This window comes from Neoarius graeffei, chromosome 6 (assembly GCF_027579695.1).
Source record: "Neoarius graeffei isolate fNeoGra1 chromosome 6, fNeoGra1.pri, whole genome shotgun sequence".
NCBI lineage: Eukaryota > Metazoa > Chordata > Actinopteri > Siluriformes > Ariidae > Neoarius > Neoarius graeffei.
The window spans coordinates 93398809-93418235 of NC_083574.1; the positions used below are offsets into that span (position 1 = coordinate 93398809).

The window sequence follows — 19427 nt, forward strand, 5'->3', positions numbered from 1 at the left end:
TTTTTTTAGACTGGCAAACAAATTATTGGTGTAATCGTGCAAAATATCAGTCTATTACTCTTCAGAAACCTTTTATTTTTGTTCCGCGTCTTTCTCAGTTTTGTTTGACGTCATTTATTTCGGTTGCGATTCCAGCTTTCTCGTTTGCGCTCCCTGACTTTTTGCTTGCAGTTTTGGCACAAACTTGACGTGTGTGTGGAGTGGACTTCAGTGGCGACTATGATACTGAATTAATTCAACAAAGTGTAAATTCAATATCAGAGTCGCCACTGAAGTCCACTCGATCCTTGTTTACCGCCAATGGATCGGTCACTCGTCAAACAGCCCGCCAGAATCCGAGTAGGGAATGGCTGAGCGTAGCTGTCAGTCAAACACAAGTTAGCCAATGGGAATGCATTCCTGGACAGCCCACCCACACGTCAAGTTTGTGCCAAAACTGCAAGCAAAAAGTCAGGAAGCGCAAACGAGAAAGCTGGAATCGCAACCGAAATAAATTACGCCAAACAAAACTGAGAAAGACGCGGAACAAAAATAAAAGGTTTCTGAAGAGTAAGAGACTGATATTTTGCACGATTACACGAATAATTTGTTTGCCAGTCTAAAAAAAAAAAAATTGACTCTTTTTTGTTTTTTTGTATTTTGATTTGTCATTTCAAAAGTATTGTATGAACATTTCGGCACAAAATTGATTCCATAAACATCTAGCCACCCTTATTATAAGACATAATTGCCCAACAAGCAAAACCTCATTTAGCTAGAAAGGCTAGTTTTTAGACAGTCCATCTTGAAAATCTTGTATAGACAAAATGTCTTGAAAAAGTCTTATTTGGAGCACCTTTGAAAATAAAACAAGTTTTTTTTAAAACAAGTAAGTACATTTTGGACATTTGTCAAATGCGGTTCATCTTGTTTCAAGAAAAAAAAGAACAAAGTACGCTTGTTTTGGGAATAAATGAACTTTACTGAAATCTTTGAATCTTTCATTACAATTCAACTCCACCTTACAGATCCTCAGTTTACTGCGACTGTTTTCTCAGTCATTCAGAGTGAGCTCCTTCTAGATGCTGTACAGACTCTAGACCAGACAAGTGCCTTCAAAAAGGCTATGAGTGAGTGGAGGGTGGTTTAGTGACGTCTTTTTGGAATGCTGCGAGTTAAGTGTTTTTTTGTTTTGTTTTTTTTTTGTGCCTGATCTTGTAAACCCCTCGTACACATGAATAGTCAGTGCCCCCAAAATGCGTAGAGGGCAATTCCATGTAAATGTCAACCTCACCATGCAAAAATAAAGCAACATGTAATACATCAAAACCACTCCCAGAGATATCACCTAGGCCTGTATTTTACAGATGTGAATAAGTTGAACCAATTTGTAACCAACCTAATATGTCACTGTCAGTCTTTCTTTCTTATAATGTAAAACCCAAGCTAAAATCAACTTTGATCATGTACAATTCTATATTATTGCCACAAGCCACAGAAATGTATGCTAAAATCCACAAAACAGCAAAACAATAGCCATCCTAAATATTATTTAAGAACTTTGATAGTTTTAGCTGATATTTAGAGAGTTTTTCAAAGGGTTATGGTGGTTAAATTGCTGATTTTCTAAACATATGCCATGTCTATTTCAGACGCGTCACATCCATAACGGAATTTCGTCACATCCATAACGCTGACTTTTCCTTCCGAAACTCTGCATGAAATACAAAATATTTTAAACAAAGATTTTTTAATATTCACCTTGGACCCCTCTATCAAACGGATATCTCCATTTCGACATTAGGTTTACAATTTCACAGAGTTTGATAAAAATGTACAGTCACCCAAGAAAAGTGATACTTTTTCTGTCACATCCATAACGCATCTTTTATTGGCGTTTTCTGGCATGCCCTAGATGTACTATGGGAATTGTTCTTGTTCTATCACTTCTCCAGTATGGTACAGCCTTAAAATATGCAACACCTGTTTAAATACTGGGAGACAATAAAACATGCACTGGGTCATTTGTTGCCATTTTGAGTTCAAGTGTCACGTCCATAACGCTGGAATTGCTCTAGACTTTTTTTTTTTTTTTTGGTGCCTGAGGTCCTGGGGAAGTGGAATCTTAATAGCCCAGGAGTAATAGGGTTATACCCGGAACAAATTAGTAACAAGCTGAAAATTTCAGAATACCTTTAGGAATAACATACTGGAAATCCCCCTTGTGCTCTCTGAGAAATTCAAGATGGCGTCCAAAATGGCCGCCAAATGGAGATCTGCCCATATTTCAGGCCCAAAACAAAATATTAATGCAATTAAAAGGTCAGAATATATGTTTTGTAGGGTAGGAGAGTAAATTCCAACATGTGTGTATTAATTACATTGCGTATTAACATTATATAATAACAATGTACACATTATTATAACAGTATATTTGTGTATAATGTGTTCGCTTGCCATGTCTGGTTAGATCGTCATATTTTTGGCACTTCACATTTATGAACGTGCACAGTACTATGAATGTGTGTAGGTTTCATCCAGTCCGATCCTTGAATCAAGTATCAATCTTGAAACGCCCTGGCCCATAAATTCACATCCAAGAAGAAATAACAATGACTGTTATGACAAAATAATCGTTATGGTATCATGAAGATATCTCGTATGTTTTTGAAATGGCTTCAGTTCTTAATGTTTAGGACTAATAATTACAGACTTATAATTGTAAATCTATACACGTGCTATTTAATGTGCACTACCGATTATAGAGTGTGGATCCATTGGTTACTCGTTCACTCCGTATCATCCTATTCTGTTCACAAAACAACAAACACAATTACTAGGGCTTGGAGCACTTATTTTCATTAATATTAATTAAAGTAAATTGGTGGTGTAAAATGAAAAATGGCATGTTAAAAGGTCATGCTGAGTTCAGTCATTTTTAAAAGGTCATGCTGTTTAGTCATTTTTTTTTATCCAAACACGCTGGCATTGCTAGTAGTAAAGACTGGCACTAGAAACTCAAAGATGAATTTTTTTCCACCCTTAAACAAGCTTGAATAAATTCCCTACTTCACTGATGGTACAACAAAGGTCCGAGCATTACAACTGAGGCACTGAGAAGTGTTTAAGTCTACTCATTGTTTATAAGCAAGAGCTTTTATCGAGGCATACCTTTTTGTCATGAAAGTCGCCGGAATGTTGAAGTGTACTGAAACAGCTTGCCATTGTAGTTTTAGAACAGACCTGGGCATTTTACGGCCCTTTGGTTCATTCTGACCGGCCCGCGTAAGGTTAATGAGAAATTACAAAATAAACGTATTTTCTAATTTTACCTCATGCATGGACTGAATGTGCATTGCTTTTATTTTGAAGTTGTGTTCAACAAAAACGCAATGCGCGCGACATGAACATGACATGAAATCCCACGAAACCTAATCCCGCGATAACTACTTCCGTAATTTGTCCAGACCAACCACAAACTTGCACGTCATCCTTCAAACGGTCCAGCCAATCACATCGTGTGACGTCACCAGCAGGCGCCGGAGCCGATCTCCGGCGAAAAGCACCAAATGAGGTGATTAAACTACAAATGTGGGCATCATTATTATAATATGATGTATCTTGCTTGATATTTGGAGTAGAAAGACAATATTGTGATGTCTTTATTGTGTTTTGGGGTGAATGTGACTGGAAAAAAAAAGGTACAAACGTTCACATTTTGTTAATCATTGTTTTGGGAAATTTGATTGAATAAATGACATTTTTTGTAAGGCAACCTCGTTTTTTCCATACTCTTAGCAGTTTGTAAAAACAATGTTATTTACTGCTTTATATAAAGAAATACAATTAATATTATGCAGAATTTAGTTCAGCCTTTTGGTCTGGCCCTCCACTAAATTTTCTGTTTCTCATGTGGCCCCATGGAAAAAATAATTGCCCACCCCTGTTTTAGAAGATAGAGTTCTCAAATTTAATTTCCCTTTAATATTTTATCAAAGCTTAAAGATGCACTAAATATGAAGGAAATTGATGTCTAATTGTTGTCTTACATTATGTTCATGTATGTAGGTAGCCTACTAAGCTAATCTGTCAATCATGTCAACCATCAAATTCCATGTAATTTCCACATTAATGACCTTGTAATCTTGGTTAATTTTAGTGTTAACAGTGTGACAATGGTGAATTTGCATTGCTTGTATGAGAGAACATATAATTTAACATTTTAATTGCATTTCTATTATGTTTTATCCCTGAGATATTGAAAAATCTCCAATCGGCGGCCATGTTGGACGCCATCTTGAATTTCTCAGAGAGCACAAGGTGGATTCCCGGGGACTTTTAGTATGTTATTCCGAACATATTCTGAAAAATTCAGCTTGTTACTAATTTGTTCCGGGTTGGACTCAGTTTTGAGCTAATGCTCTTGGGCTATAAGAGATGTTTTAATGTTTGAATGTTGAAATGGGAAAAAAAATAAACTTGTTGCAATGCTACACGTGTCGTCAGCTTGATTCAAGATAGTCTCTGGTCTCATATCTAGAGTATTTTACTAATTACAGGTCACAAAAGGAGAATCTTTTAAGCTAGCAATGCTTCGTTGTAGAATTTAACAATCTTAATATTAGTATATTTATCTTAAATTCAGTTTTTACTGCGAAGACTTTGTCATGAATTTAAGTGAAATACCCTTAAAATGAAATAAATAAAAATGACTTGAATGGCTAAATGTAAGAAGTACGATCTTGTTATAAGAACTATTTTGATTATTTTGAGTTAATCAGATCTCGCGTAATAAGTTCCCCAATCTTATTTTGGAATTATTTAATCTAAAAACAGGTTAGATTTTTCATCTTACTTTAAGAAATCTGACCAAGTCAAATTCGACTCGTTCCATTGGCAGATTTTTTTCACCTGATTCAAGCAAATATGCTTTGTTTTAATCTTTTATTTCTTATTTTTGAAAGGCCATCTTTTGCAGTGCAGTGAATGTGGGTAGAATAATGGTGTGCTGCTTTTTTCTTTTTTGCGGTTATCCTCCAGGTCCTGGTTTGGCCATCAGAGTGATCTGTGCTGACGAACCCTACATCTGCAAAGACTTCGCTGAAACCAACAACATCCTGAAAATCATCACAGACTTCTCCGCCAGTGTTAAGAAGGTAACGGGAGCGTTCACATTCCCCCTTCACCCTTCCCCTTGAATAAAGCGACAAACAGGACTGCAGGTTTCCGTTTTACAGCACACGGTCAGGATTAAACTTATGGACAGAAGTAAAATACTATACTGTGATTTGTGTTGCTACCAGGGCTTTGAACCAGAATTTTTTTCCTATTGGTTCGTTCCGAACAGAAATGGAATTTTAACGTTTCCGGTTTTGGGTTCCACCATTAAACAGACGTTCCCGAACCGGTTAGAACAAAAAAATGTCGTTCCCGGAACGGTTAATTACGTTCCCTGTCAGCGGTTTAACAAATGGCTATAAAATTATGTCTCTGTCTCATCCAGCTTAAGCCAAATGTAGGCTAATTCTATTACAACCTTCATTAAATAAGACAAGAAATAATTCAAAACAATTATTATTTCAAATGTTGGTGATTTGGATTCTCAGTATGTCTTCCCATCTACACAAACAGAAAAAGTGCCAAAAATGAAAGATAATTCGTTTAGTGTGTTACCAAAGGCTAGTCAGGCCCTATAGAGGGCTACCGCATGACGTCACCGCGCCGCGAGATTTTGTTAGGCGCCATATTGGAAGACCAAGTACACATCTATGCAAGTACATACATACATAAAACACACTACACCTGAAATGTAGCCAGGGCCGGTTCTGCCCTAATCTGGACCCGGGTGCAACATCGCGCGCGCACCCCCCCCCCCCCCCAAAAAAAAAAAAAAAACCACCAGTCTAAATCAGGACAACCATCACATAACTATAACTATAAACATTTTATATCAACTATTTTAACTAAATGGGCTATAATAAATAAGCCTGCAGGCAGCCACGGCGGGCTGCCTCAGAAAACTAACCATTTGTCCTACCTTAAAACTCGTTTTGCATTTTCTGCCTCCTTTTTTGTATTTTCGACCCTCGGTTTATTTTCTTTCCTTTTCTGAAAACCCGATTTGTGTCCAGACATTTTGTTCTGCTACCAACGAACTAACTCGTCAGGTCTCGTCTCTCGAGCCTGCGATGATTCCCGTGGGAAGGGCAACAACTGATACATTTTTACAAACAGCCAATAGGGAGGTTGCAACGTTCAGGCTCTTCTTTGCTCAGACACTCAGTAATGCACTTACTCACTTATTATCATGTGGAGACGTGATAGTAGTCCACCCTCCCGCTCTCTCCATTCAGTCAGCGAACGTCACACAGGAAGTGAACCCCAGCGGGTCATAGAAACTTGCGCAGGAGAAGAAAGACTTTTTTTATTTGTAGGCTACGGAAACTTTGAGGAACGAAATAAAAACCGGTATTAACCTGTTACCATTATTTTTAATAAGTGTTTCTGTTCCGGAACATAAAAAATAATAAAGTTTCTGGTTTCGTTTCTGTTCCATGTGAAATAGAAAAAGTTCCCGGTTTTCGTTCCTTGAACCGGTTCAAAGCCCTGGTTGCTACACATAATGATCGCAACATGCGTTATCTATCACTACGTTCAGACTGCAACCTGAAACGACCCATATCCGATTTGTTGTGAAATCCGATTTTTTTGTTAGGCCGTTCACATTACCAATTATATGAGACTTGTATGCGAGCTCCAATTTGAACGGAAAACGACCCAAAAGTGTCCCGCATGCGCAAATTGACACGTAATAAGCACATCTACGTAATACGTAAACAAAAAAAAAGCGCACTCTTCATGTTTGCAAGTAAAGCATGGAGATGAGGCGAGACCTGGCGATGTGGTTTTTGTGGCGGCGGCGGCGGAACTCACACAATAATCTGATTAATGTGGGCAGCAGACTAATGAGACCGAAGGTGTCAAATTACTGGAAATTTCCAGAACAATCTTATAATCTTGTAATTAGGGCTGTGCGATATATCGAATATACTCGATATATCGCCGAAAATTCTGTGCGCGATACATAAAATTATTATATCGTAACTATCGAGTATTTTATGGTCATCTTCCGACTTGCGTTCGTTTCGTGTTTGTTTAAAACATTTCCCGGTGGTTTTCTCCCTGTCCCTCAGGCAGTAACGCAAGAGGCTGCCTAAGGGTAAAGAAAACAATAATGTCACGCACTCGCCAACCAATCCCGGGCGACATCTCGGTGCTGAAAGGAACTTCCGGGAAGATTTTCTAGTTTTGGTTGTGTTGCCAGATTGGGCGGTTTTAAGTGCGTTTTGGCGGGGTTTGAACATATTTTGGGCTGGAAAACGTCAGCAGTATCTGCCAACACTGCCGGCGGGAAGATTTCCTGGTTCCGGTTTACAGCGCTGACTCAGTTCGTGCAATCACTGGTGCTGCACAGGCTACCGTGTAAGCTCTGTCAATTTCAGCGACAGATTAAAAATGGAAGCGGACGAATTGGTTCCTAAAAGAACGAGTAAGGGGTCAGTCATCTGGCATTTTTTGGATATCGCGAGGAGGACGTGGAACAGCAAATGCCAGTTTGTAAAGTGTGCAAAAAACCCTGTCATCACGAAAGGCAGCAGCCGGAATTATACACATCTGAGAGGCAGAGCCAGAAAACATTCAGTTCAAAAGTGTGCAAAGAGAAAAATGATGTTTTGCAGATCTCTCTCTCTCTTCTCTCCTTCAATCTCTCTCTCTCTATTGTGAATGTCCCAGTGGTTCTCAGTAGTCAGGTTAATAGCTTGGAGATCTATTTTTAAATAATTTAATGAATGAGCACTTTTCTTATTTAGGCTAAATGTCTCTCTCAGTGTTGAGCTGCACTTTATTGATTTGAGCAGCTCTGGATTGTTTTGCCCCTTTGTTGCAATTTTCAAGATTGTTTTTGCAGTTTGTGCCACATCATTGTTGAATAAAAATAGTCTTATTTCAATTCAATTGTGATTAATCACCAACATGACAATTTAAAATGTGTTGTTGAAAACCACCTGTAAAGTTAACCAAGAATGTTATTTAATCTGCAGGGATTGTAGTGAAAACAGTAAAGAGTAAAAGTTAGATTTCATGGGGTCCTTTAGAGGAGATTTAAATATATCGAGATATATATCGTATATCGTGAAATGGAGAAAATGTATCGGGATATTCATTTTTTCCCATATTGCACAGCCCTACTTGTAATACAGGATGGTTTAAGTTATAAATCAGTTATAGAAACTGTTTTATTTAATCAGGCTAACAGATCAACATCCAGGTCCCTACCAAATCCACCATTAGCTCGATCAATTCTATAAAAGTCTATTTAAATTCTGAAAACTGTACAAATGTCGTTGTTTTCCACCAAAGAGGCGGGATTAGCCAACGCAGAATAGTGACGTTCGTCTCTTGTTGATGACGTGTAGGTCGCATGAATGCGACCCGTCCGGTCAGACTGCAGTCGCATGTGAAAATATCGGATATGCATCGGAATTAGGACCACATATCCAAGCGGCCTGGGTCGCATGTGAAAAAATCGGATCTGTGTCGTTCAGATTGTCAATAACAAATCGGATACAGGTCGCATATGGGCAAAACAATCGGATATGGGTCGTTTCAAGGTGCAGTCTGAACGTAGTCTTAGGAATACAAACACTTCAGGACGTGCAGGTTAGTTCAGCTATAAACGGTCGTTCCCTCAGGGTTCAAAAGATCGATCCACAATCCGATATCGATTCACGTTCAAAAAATACGAGATCGATTCAAAAATGTGTGGATCGATCTCTTCCAGGTGCCTATAGGCACTATTTTCTCGACAGCGCAAGGACCGCTATAAAAAGTGGGTGCTGGCAAACGAAACCGAAACTTAAGAACGCGAGATGGCTGAAGCTGCACAGCTAAAATCACCGCCTGGCCTGAACGCTGATGTATGGCATTACTTTGGATTCAAACGTTATGAGGACAGAGACGAAGTCGACAGAACAAAAGCAGTGTGCAAACCGTGCCACATAGAGGTAAAATATAGTGGCAATACAACCAATCTCCGCAACCACTTATTCAGGCACCACGCCGACACCGTTTCAGCTAAACCTGCGGCGAATCAGACTGCACTGGAGAAGGCATTTGGTGTTAAATTTCCTTCAAATTCTCAGCGTGCCTCGAGCATAACCGAGGGTGTCGGAATTAGGGATGGCGAAAAATAAAAAAAATCTTGACCGACCACCGAGCCTCATTAGCCGGTTAAAGTCGGTTAACCTATGAGTTTAAACAGGGATGCAAACGGCGCGCCTTTTAGCGGATGCCGCCTTTTTCACGGCTGAATCGTGCAAAGATCCGATTTTTTTTTTTTTTTTTAGGGGGGGCATTGGAGTGTCTGAATAATTTCATCAGAGTAAATTCTGTATGCTCAAAGGAAAGCAGTCGGATCTGCACGATTCAGCCGTGAAAAAGTCGGCATCTGCGCCTTGTTTGTGTGGAGCGATATGATCTGCAGTAACATGCATTGTTGGCTACAGACCGAAACATACTTTCAGAATGCACTGGCCAAGGCAGGACTAAACTCCATGTGCCTTCTAATAATAATTAAAAAAAAAAAAAAGAGAATAGTAATTTGTAAGCTAAAAAGCCTGTGTCTACACTTTTCTCCCGCCGAGTGCTAGCTGTGTTCAACTGGGGTGGGAGGGCGGGACATGACTGAATGGGTGTTTCTGATTTGTCAGCTGTCTTTAACTGGGGCGGGAGATGACTGAATGGGTGTTTCTGATTTGTCAGCTGTCTTTAACTGGGGCGGGAGATGACTGAATGGGTGTTTCTGATTTGTCAGCTGTCTTTAACTGGGGCGGGAGGGCGGGACATGACTGAATGGGTGTTTCTGATTTGTCAGCTGTCTTGAACTGGGGCGGGACATGACTGAATGGGTGTTTCTGATTTGTCAGCTGTCTTTAACTGGGGCGGGAGATGACTGAATGGGTGTTTCTGATTTGTCAGCTGTCTTTAACTGGGGCGGGAGGGCGGGACATGACTGAATGGGTGTTTCTGATTTGTCAGCTGTCTAACTGGGGCGGGAGGGCGGGACATGACTGAATGGGTGTTTCTGATTTGTCAGCTGTCTTTAACTGGGGCGGGAGGGCGGGACATGACTGAATGGGTGTTTCTGATTTGTCAGCTGTCTTTAACTGGGGTGGGAGGGCGGGACATGACTGAATGGGTGTTTCTGATTTGTCAGCTGTCTTTAACTGGGGCAGGAGGGCGGGACATGACTGAATGGGTGTTTCTGATTTGTCAGCTGTCTTGAACTGGGGCGGGAGGGCGGGACATGACTGAATGGGTGTTTCTGATTTGTCAGCTGTCTTGAACTGGGGCGGGACATGACTGAATGGGTGTTTCTGATTTGTCAGCTGTCTTGAACTGGGGCGGGACATGACTGAATGGGTGTTTCTGATTTGTCAGCTGTCTTTAACTGGGGCGGGAGGGCGGGGCATGACTGAATGGGTGTTTCTGATTTGTCAGCTATCTTTAACTGGGGCGGGAGGGCGGGACATGACTGAATGGGTGTTTCTGATTCGTCAGCTGTCGTCCTTACACCGCGTGGCACGCCCCAAGCGTTTACAACACAGAATTCCAGGTTCTCCGCTCCAAAATCGGCAGCTTCAAAATGATTGATTTTTAAAAAAATTTTTTTTTTTTAACCGACAACCAAAAAAAAATTAACCAGTTGACGTTGATTCGGTCATCCACCGGTCAAACGGTCATCGGTTAACATCCCTAGTCGGAATATTTATTAGTAAAGACCTACGCCCCTACAGTGTCGTAGAAAATGCTGGATTCAAACTACTGGTGAAGAGACTGGAACCACGCTATGTCCTGCCCAGTCACAAACATTTGAGCAAAACTGTTATCCCAAAAATGTATGCGAAAACAAAAGACACACTTGCCCATTCGCTGAAGTCTGCCGAGAGGGTGGCGTTGAAGACTAGGAGTCTTATCAGTCAAGCATCATTTCTGACACTTTGCTGTGGTTGCTCATTGTTTTAATCCTGCCGTGGGTATGTTAATCAACCAAAAGAGGGCCACCGAATGTCATGGTTACACTGTGAGACTTATCAGTCAAACATCATTTCTTACACAATTGCTGTGGTTGCTGAGGTGCTTTTTTTTCTTTGTGGTCAGAAACCCTTCATGGGTATGTTATTCAACCAAAAGAGGGCCACCGAATGTCATGGTTTTGATTTAGAATTCAAATAAAACCTGGATTTTTTTTCATTCCAAAATACCGTATTTTCCGGACTATACGTCGCTCCGGAGTTTAAGTCGCATCAGCCAAAAAATGCATTATGAAGACGAAAAAAACATATATACGTCGCACCGGACTACAAGTCGCGCTTTTTTGAAGGGTTATTCTATCCATCGAATCTGTGATTGTATCTGATAAGCGGCGCGTGGTTACTGCGCGACTGCATTGTTTATTTAATAAACGAACAGCTGAGCAGTGATAACGCGCCCTTTGCCCTGTAAGTAGCCTCGTCTGATTATTTTAAATATCTACTACTATCTTTAATACTATCACTATCGTTATTACTAATAGCCTATATTATTATTATTATAACTAATATTAGTAGCCTATTACTGATGCATTAATCAGTTTGCTTTTAGATTATTTTTAGCGGTAGGGCTTATTATCGCCCCATGGCTCTTTCATCTGTGTTATTAAAGCTGTAGTCATCATCGAGGAGTGTCATTCTTCATTTTTGTCGAATTTTATTTCATCAAATCAGAGGGCAAGTAGGCTATAGGTATATCATCTCCAAAGACAGGTACGGTAGTAAAAACGACAACAACAACCGCTCAGAGAAAAAAACAGGCAGAAAGTGCGCCTGCCAGTTAACGTCATATCCGATAAAAACATTAAACGTTATTCAGACCATTAACAGCATAACATCAGAGACGAAGAATAAAGTTCATCTTGGAAGGAGAGTTATTTTTAAAAATGCAAAACAGAATCATTTATAATAGCCCAGAGAAAAACTGGCTGAATATGGACCGTAACATCAAGTTATTCAATAGCCTATAGGCCCAAAATCATTACATAACTTATTTAAATAACTGTAGGCCTGTCATTAATAATAAAACACAGGTCAATCAAGCTGACGATTTCACTCCAAATCAGCAAATCCATTGAATTCCTCATCCTCGGTGTCGCTTCTGAACAACTCTGCCAACTCCAGCGGCAGACGAAGCGCCGTTTCCTCCTCTTCTGCGTGGCTGTCGTCAGACTCGGCATCAGCTCCAGTTATTCCAGCCTTTCGAAACCCCGACAGGATGGTTTCCGTTGTCACTGAAGCCCATGCTTTGCCAATCCACCCGATGACATCAAGGAAAGTTGCATGGCGCATCCTCCCGGTTGCCGTGAAGCTGTGTTCCCCATCACCCATCCACTGCTCCCACAGTTGTCGCAGAACTGCCTTGAAGCTCTTGCGGTGAAAAAAAAAAAAAGCATATATATACGTCGCACCGGAGTATAAGTCGCATGGCCAGCCGGACCATGAAAAAAGTGTGACTTATAGTCTGAAAAATACGGTAAATCCTTGACTCTTCTCTCTCTGTGTGTCCCTCTTACACATATACACAGATACATGCACAAACACATATGAGGCTGTTCTTGTCAATAGGGACAGTTTTTACTTTAAAGTGTCAATCCAGCAATATCTAAGTAGATCGATATCGAATCGGATCGTGACCTTATGAATCGGAATCGAATCGATCCAGGAAATCTGGATCGGTTCCCAGCCCTATTCACCAACCTCTCCTCCCCCCTCATGGAAGTGACGAACATAGCCGATAATTAGGATTAGGGCTGTGCCGATAGACGATGCCATCGTCCATCGACGATGGTGGTCATCCATCACGATGGAGAGCCACCATCGTGATACCACGCCCCCTCCTGTCATAATCATGCATATACGGTATCATCTGGGCCTATTTAACCTAAAAAGTTAGTTTTTTGTTAGTTTAGTTAGTTAGTTTTGTTTAATATATAAATATATTATTTAACATATAATTATATATAAATACCAGGGCTTTGAACCGGTTCAAGGAACGAAAACGAAAACCGGGAGCTTTTTCTATTTCACATGGAACAGAAACGAAACCAGAAACTTTATTATTTTTTATGCTCCGGAACAGAAACGCTTATTAAAAATAATGGTAACCGGTTAATACCGGTTTTTATTTCGTTCCTCAAAGTTTCCGTAGCCTACAAATAAAAAAAGTCATTCTTCTCCTGCGCAAGTTTCTATGACCCGCTGGGGTTCACTTCCTGTGTGACGTTCGCTGACTGAATGGAGAGAGCGGGAGGGTGGACTACTATCACGTCTCCATGTGATAATAAGTGAGTAAGTGCATTACTGAGTGTCTGAGCAAAGAAGAGCCTGAACGTTGCAACCTCCCTATTGGCTGTTTGTAAAAATGTATCAGTTGTTGCCCTTCCCACGGGAATCATCGCGGGCTCGAGAGACGAGACCTGACGAGTTAGTTCGTTGGTAGCAGAACAAAATGTCTGGACACAAATCGGGTTTTCAGAAAAGGAAAGAAAATAAACGGAGGGTCGAAAATACAAAAAAGGAGGCAGAAAATGCAAAACGAGTTTTAAGGTAGGACAAATGGTTACTTTTCTGAGGCAGCCCGCCGTGGCTGCCTGCAGGCTTATTTATTATAGCCCATTTAGTTAAAATAGTTGATATAAAATGTTTATAGTTATAGTTATGTGATGGTTGTCCTGATTTAGACTGGTGTGGTTTTTTTTTTTGGGGGGGGGGTTGTGCGATGTTGCACCCGGGTCCAGATTAGGGCAGAACCGGCCCTGGCTACATTTCAGGTGTAGTTTGTTTTATGTATGTATGTACTTGCATAGATGTGTACTTGGTCTTCCAATATGGCGCCTAACAAAATCTCACGGCGCGGTGACGTCATGCGGTAGCCCTCTATAGGCCCTGACTAGCCTTTGGTAACACACTAAACGAATTATCTTTCATTTTTGGCACTTTTTCTGTTTGTGTAGATGGGAAGACATACTGAGAATCCAAATCGCCAACATTTGAAATAATAATAGTTTTGAATTATTTCTTGTCTTATTTAATGAAGGTTGTAATAGAATTAGCCTACATTTGGCTTAAGCTGGATATAGCCATTTGTTAAACAGCTGACAGGGAACGTAATTAACCGTTCCGGGAACGACATTTTTTTTGTTCTAACCGGTTCGGGAACGTCTATTTAATGGTGGAACCCAAAATCGGAAACGTTAAAATTCCGTTTCTGTTCGGAACGAACCAATAGGAAAAAAATTCTGGTTCAAAGCCCTGGTAAATACATAATTATATAAATCATTATAAAGTAATATCCTATTACCGCTTGTTCACGTAGGCTATGGTGCAGGGACGTGCTAGTGAACATAACGTGGTTACACAAATACAGTATGCAACTAATAATAAATTTTGACTTCATTTTTTTAGCCTACACTATACTTTTAATGTAAAATTTGCCATGTCGTTCAAACAAATAGCCACTATTAACGACTTCAGTCGGGAAATATTGCACCTTATCAAACGGCAGTGAAGCGCAGACTTCGGCAGAAGTCAAATAACTTTAATCTGGTAAATAGGCCTACTTTCAGACTCAAAATGGTCCACTCTAAGCCATAATGTCAAACCAAATGGAAGAATGAAAGTGATTCTGATAAATGTAAAGACAGTAAAAAAAAAAAAAAACAATATTAAATCATGATTTTAAAAGCTGGTGCAATAATTCAAACACTAATAAATTGGAAAAATTAGCGCGTTCAAGTGCGCACTAAAGGCCGAAACGCATCTTCAGTTGATATGGTGTAAATAAACAATGAGTAATAGCTTAAGTGTAGTTTCTTCTCATAGTTTGAATACTAGTCTTTCATTGTTAGAGCAGATTAATATCTTGCCGTGATCAGTGAGTGCTCGGGGAGGTTCATTTCCACCTGCGCTTTGCGCAGCTCATTTCTCCGAAGCCAGCTGTGCGCAAACGCAGTGTTGACTGCTCGGCAAACTCCAAACGCTCGGTCTGTACTGGCCATCTGTTGCGCAAGCGAGTTGGTTATGGCCAGGTTCAAACTGTGCCCAAAACAACTTAACCACGGCCATTTCAATTGCCTGATGGCTGCGACAATATTCGCCCCATTGTTATACAGGCGATCTTTTTCTCCTCTATTTTCCATTCGGCAAGTGTCTCGCGCAATGCGTCTTCTAAATTGTCCGCTGAATGTGTCTCTGGCATGAAACTCGTCTGCAGGCATTTGGACTGCATTGCCCACTCTCGGTCCACATAATGTACGGTAGCTGACATATAGGGCATCATGTTGCAGCTGGACCACATATCCGTTATCAAGACCAAATATTCCACATCACCTAGCGCTTTTTTTTCCTTTACGTCCCAAAGCCTCGGATGAGTACCGTATTTTCTGGACTATAAGCCGCTACTTTTTTCCTAGGTTTTGAACCATGCGGCGTATACAAAGGTGCGGCTATTCTGTGGATTTTTCTTCCACCGCTAGGGGCGCTCTAACCGGAAGTAGAATCAAAAATAAGATAGACGAAAAATCAATGCAAAGAAGAATTAGCAGATCTTTAGCAGATAGAACACGCACGACAAATTACTAACTGGTAATTATTTTCAAATCCAGCGAAGATGATTAAAGTGACTTGTGGTTTCAAACACAGGAGAAATGAAGGTAAATAAATACCGGTTATTTTCTCTTGGTTCTGTTCCGTTTTAATCAGCAAAGTTGCTGCCGTGTTAAAAGGCACTGTTCGGAAAGAATCTGTTCAGGTACATACATGTACATTTACAGTACAAAATCGTTCTGTACATGCAGTAAATATCTAATTTTTCAACATAGATATCTGCGGCTTATAGCCCGGTGCGGCTTGTGTATCTTTTTTTTAAATTTTTTTTTTTAAAAATAGAGCGGATGCGGCTTATATACAGGTGCGCTCTATAGTCCAGAAAATACGGTATCTAATACTTTTAATAATAATATATTTAATAATGTGGTATTAAATCCCCCCCCCCCCCCGCCCACGATATGATTGTCCATCACGATGTTTGCACTGTAAACATCATCGATGCCAATTAAGGGGACATCGCACAGCCCTAATTAGGATACACACCGAACTGCTTTCATGACCGTATTGTGTGAATAACGTGAGTTGTTTGTTCCTGTGCAGCCCCACACACTGCTGCAGAGAGTGAAGTCGTGCATATCAGACGAAGAGGAGGAGAAGCTGATGCAGATCACCAGCCTTCATTCACTAAATGCCTTCCTGCTGCCAATTAAAACCGTCGGCGTCCAGGTGAGTCCTCTCCCAATATCAGAGGTTTCAGTTTAAGAAAAAGAAAAAAAAAAGGTGGGGGGGGTGGCAGGGACTAGACTAAAAGATGCTTTGCAATGCTAGAGTCAATTCAGTGATGTAATAATTAGGCCTTTGATCATAAATCGTGATACAAATTTATGACTCCTTGGATCGATGATATGGTAATTACGATTTTTTTTTTTTTTTTTTAATCAGGCGGTGTAATGTTTTTCCCAGCTGGAATTGCATTGTTTAGACAGCAGAGGGTGCAGTAACATACAATAGCTGGAATGCACGTGACTTCATCTGAGGCAGAAGTAACACAGCTCTAATGACACGAAAACACACATGCAAGAAATCCGAGCTCTCTTTACAGGCCGCTGAAAGCTTAAGACGCAAATGGAGGAAGTACAAATCTTGATAAGTTGTTAAGAAAAGGCATGAGGCATGGGCCCTCACCATCTCGAGATCAGCCCCCCCCCCCCCCCCCCCCCCCCGTGTCACCCAGACGTCTAGGGGGGTGAGTTGCGGAAGAAAGACAGGAACCCCAAAGTAGTTCACATCTTTATTCGCAAGTCCCCCCCAATTAGACAAGAATACAGAGGGTTATTATATGTGGGTGTTATCTGTGTGGATGAAATGACATCACTGTTTGATATCTGTCTGTGTGTGTGTGTGTGTCTGTGTGGATCTGTGGGTGTGTCTAGGTCTAATATGGCTAGGTCAGCAAATCACATCTTAATTCCAATTCCTTAATTCCATTAATATGTGTGTAAGTGAAAATATATCCTGTATACATTTCAGACGTTCCAACAGATATCAACATTTACCTCATGTTCTGATAGAATGTTCCAAAACACCTCTCGAGCAATGTGTCTAGCTTAGACAGAAGGTCACACAGTAACTTACAAGTTACACAGAATTCAATGCCTTCTAACCGAAATAATAAAATAGAACAGAACAATATTAAGAATAAGTATTCAGAATTCAGAATTACTGCCTTCTTGGTCAAGAATAAATATTTACAATTATTTATCCTTACAAAGGAATAAAACCTTACAATATGTGTGTGTGAATGAAACCTTCAATCATAAGCAAAATAATATTCATATCAGCGATTCAGCATTTATGCACGTCAAAGCGTGCGAGATATTTTCGCAACAATTTTAAACAAGACACCATGTTTATGTCTAGCAAAGAGGAAGGTCAGGTTAGTCAAAAATAATAAAGGATCTTAAAAGCTCTAAAATATTAAAATCATAAAGTCTAACAATCCTAAATCACGTGTAGCTATAAAACTAACTTAAATCATGGCTTTAAATCTAACATTAACTTTTTCATTTTTAATTAAAGGAATATTTTAATTAATGGAGCACTTGCATGTGACGTCACAGCCGATCCAGATTGTGGCAGACGCCATCTTGTCGGTCAAACGCCATATTTCCGCCTTCTACTTCTACTTCTGCTTTTACTTCTACCTTTTCTTCTGGAAAACCCTACTATATACAATTCTACTACAACGGCTGCGGCTACAAGCTCTCCTTACCTGTGCATGTTTTTTATGTTTTTTGCGTGTATTTTTGCGTGTTGTTCATCTGTACCGGACTTCAATATCCACTACAACCGTATGGACTTACTGGACATGGGTTTCCAGCAGAAAATGACGGTTTGTAGCGATTTCCATCGCATGCACAACATTCCGGATGAGATAGCGAGACCAGCGGGGTCTCCGTGGATTGTTATCGGAAGCAAAGCGAAGGAGGCGGCGCCGGGAGCAGAAGCAAAAGCGAGGCTGCAGGCAGAGCCGGCCTGTTGACTAAGCTCAGAAAACAGCCACTCAAACCTCCACTGCCAAGCCTCTACCTCTCCAACGCCAGATCCATGGTAAACAGGACGGACGATTTGGAATTAGAGCTGGAATTACCTTATTCTATTCTATAATCGGCTGGTCAGTGCTATACTCAATACTTAAGTGACTTACCCGTCCAATGAGGATTCTTGTTTACAAGATGCCACATCTGAGTCGCTGACAAATCCTGAATTTCTGTAAAGAAAACTGTCCAGAGATTTATAAGCACGCAGTGCTTCACCACTGAACAGCGAGGGAAAGTTAATGAGGTAATTATACACGTCCGGGTATTCCGCTGGCAGTTCAAAATCCGGTCGTGAAAACTCCGTCCGGTAAGCCATAAGGGTCACTAATCTGTAGATCGTTTATTTTAGACATGTATCTAGTTATCTGTTCATTAGAAAAATGAGCCGTGTAGTCCGTCGGTTGAAATTGATCCATTCTGTACACGAGTGCAGCAGTATTCAGCGGTGTTTTTGACCGACAAGATGGCGGTTGTGTACTTTCCGGTCACGTGACTGCAAGATCTCTATTGGCAATTATGTTTGACTCCAACCTTTACAAATGTGGGCAAATAATTACTGTTAGATATTAGGAATATTAAACAAAACTGGATTTAAAAAAAAAATAACGCCATTAATGTTTAAGTTGATAAAGAATAAGAAAATAAATGTTGCATATTTTTTGGGGGGAAAATTGAATCGTCACCCCAGTATCACAAAATGAATCATGACTTGTGCAAATCAAGTCATTACATGCAATAGTATAATATATTGCTACTACTAAAAGTAAGGGTATTACCACTATGCGAGTATTAATATTACGATATTATTACGACTACGAATATAAAGTACTGCTAGCCTTGAGAAATAGGGCTTTATGTAATTATGTACCTATTTGACAGCAATATTTATTAAAAAAAAATTGGTTGTATTGAAATAACGTGATCTAATGACTCAAGACCTATAAATAAGCCACGTTATTTTTTTCGCGGTGCGGTTTCCATCAAATCCTGCGCTCTGATTGGCTGGCGAGCGGGTCTGTATCCTACTACGGACCATATCTGTGACGAATCTCAGTCATCCAGGTACATGGTAATCTGTGGTTGGTTGAAGAGAGCAACTGGACTTGCTTGAAGATTCTTAAAACGTTTCGCCTCTCATCCGAAAGGC

At 40.3% G+C, this 19427-nt stretch overlaps 1 protein-coding gene across 1 annotated transcript in view; it reads left to right on the forward strand.

Annotated features, from left to right (window-relative positions):
* gmps (guanine monophosphate synthase) overlaps window positions 1-19427 on the forward strand; it is a 172273-nt gene that overhangs the window by 125454 nt on the left and 27392 nt on the right. Inside the window, exons 11-12 of the mRNA XM_060924180.1 lie at window positions 5020-5135; window positions 16281-16406. Of these exons, the coding sequence (XP_060780163.1) occupies window positions 5020-5135; window positions 16281-16406 (242 nt within the window). The remainder of the gene's footprint in view (window positions 1-5019; window positions 5136-16280; window positions 16407-19427) is intronic.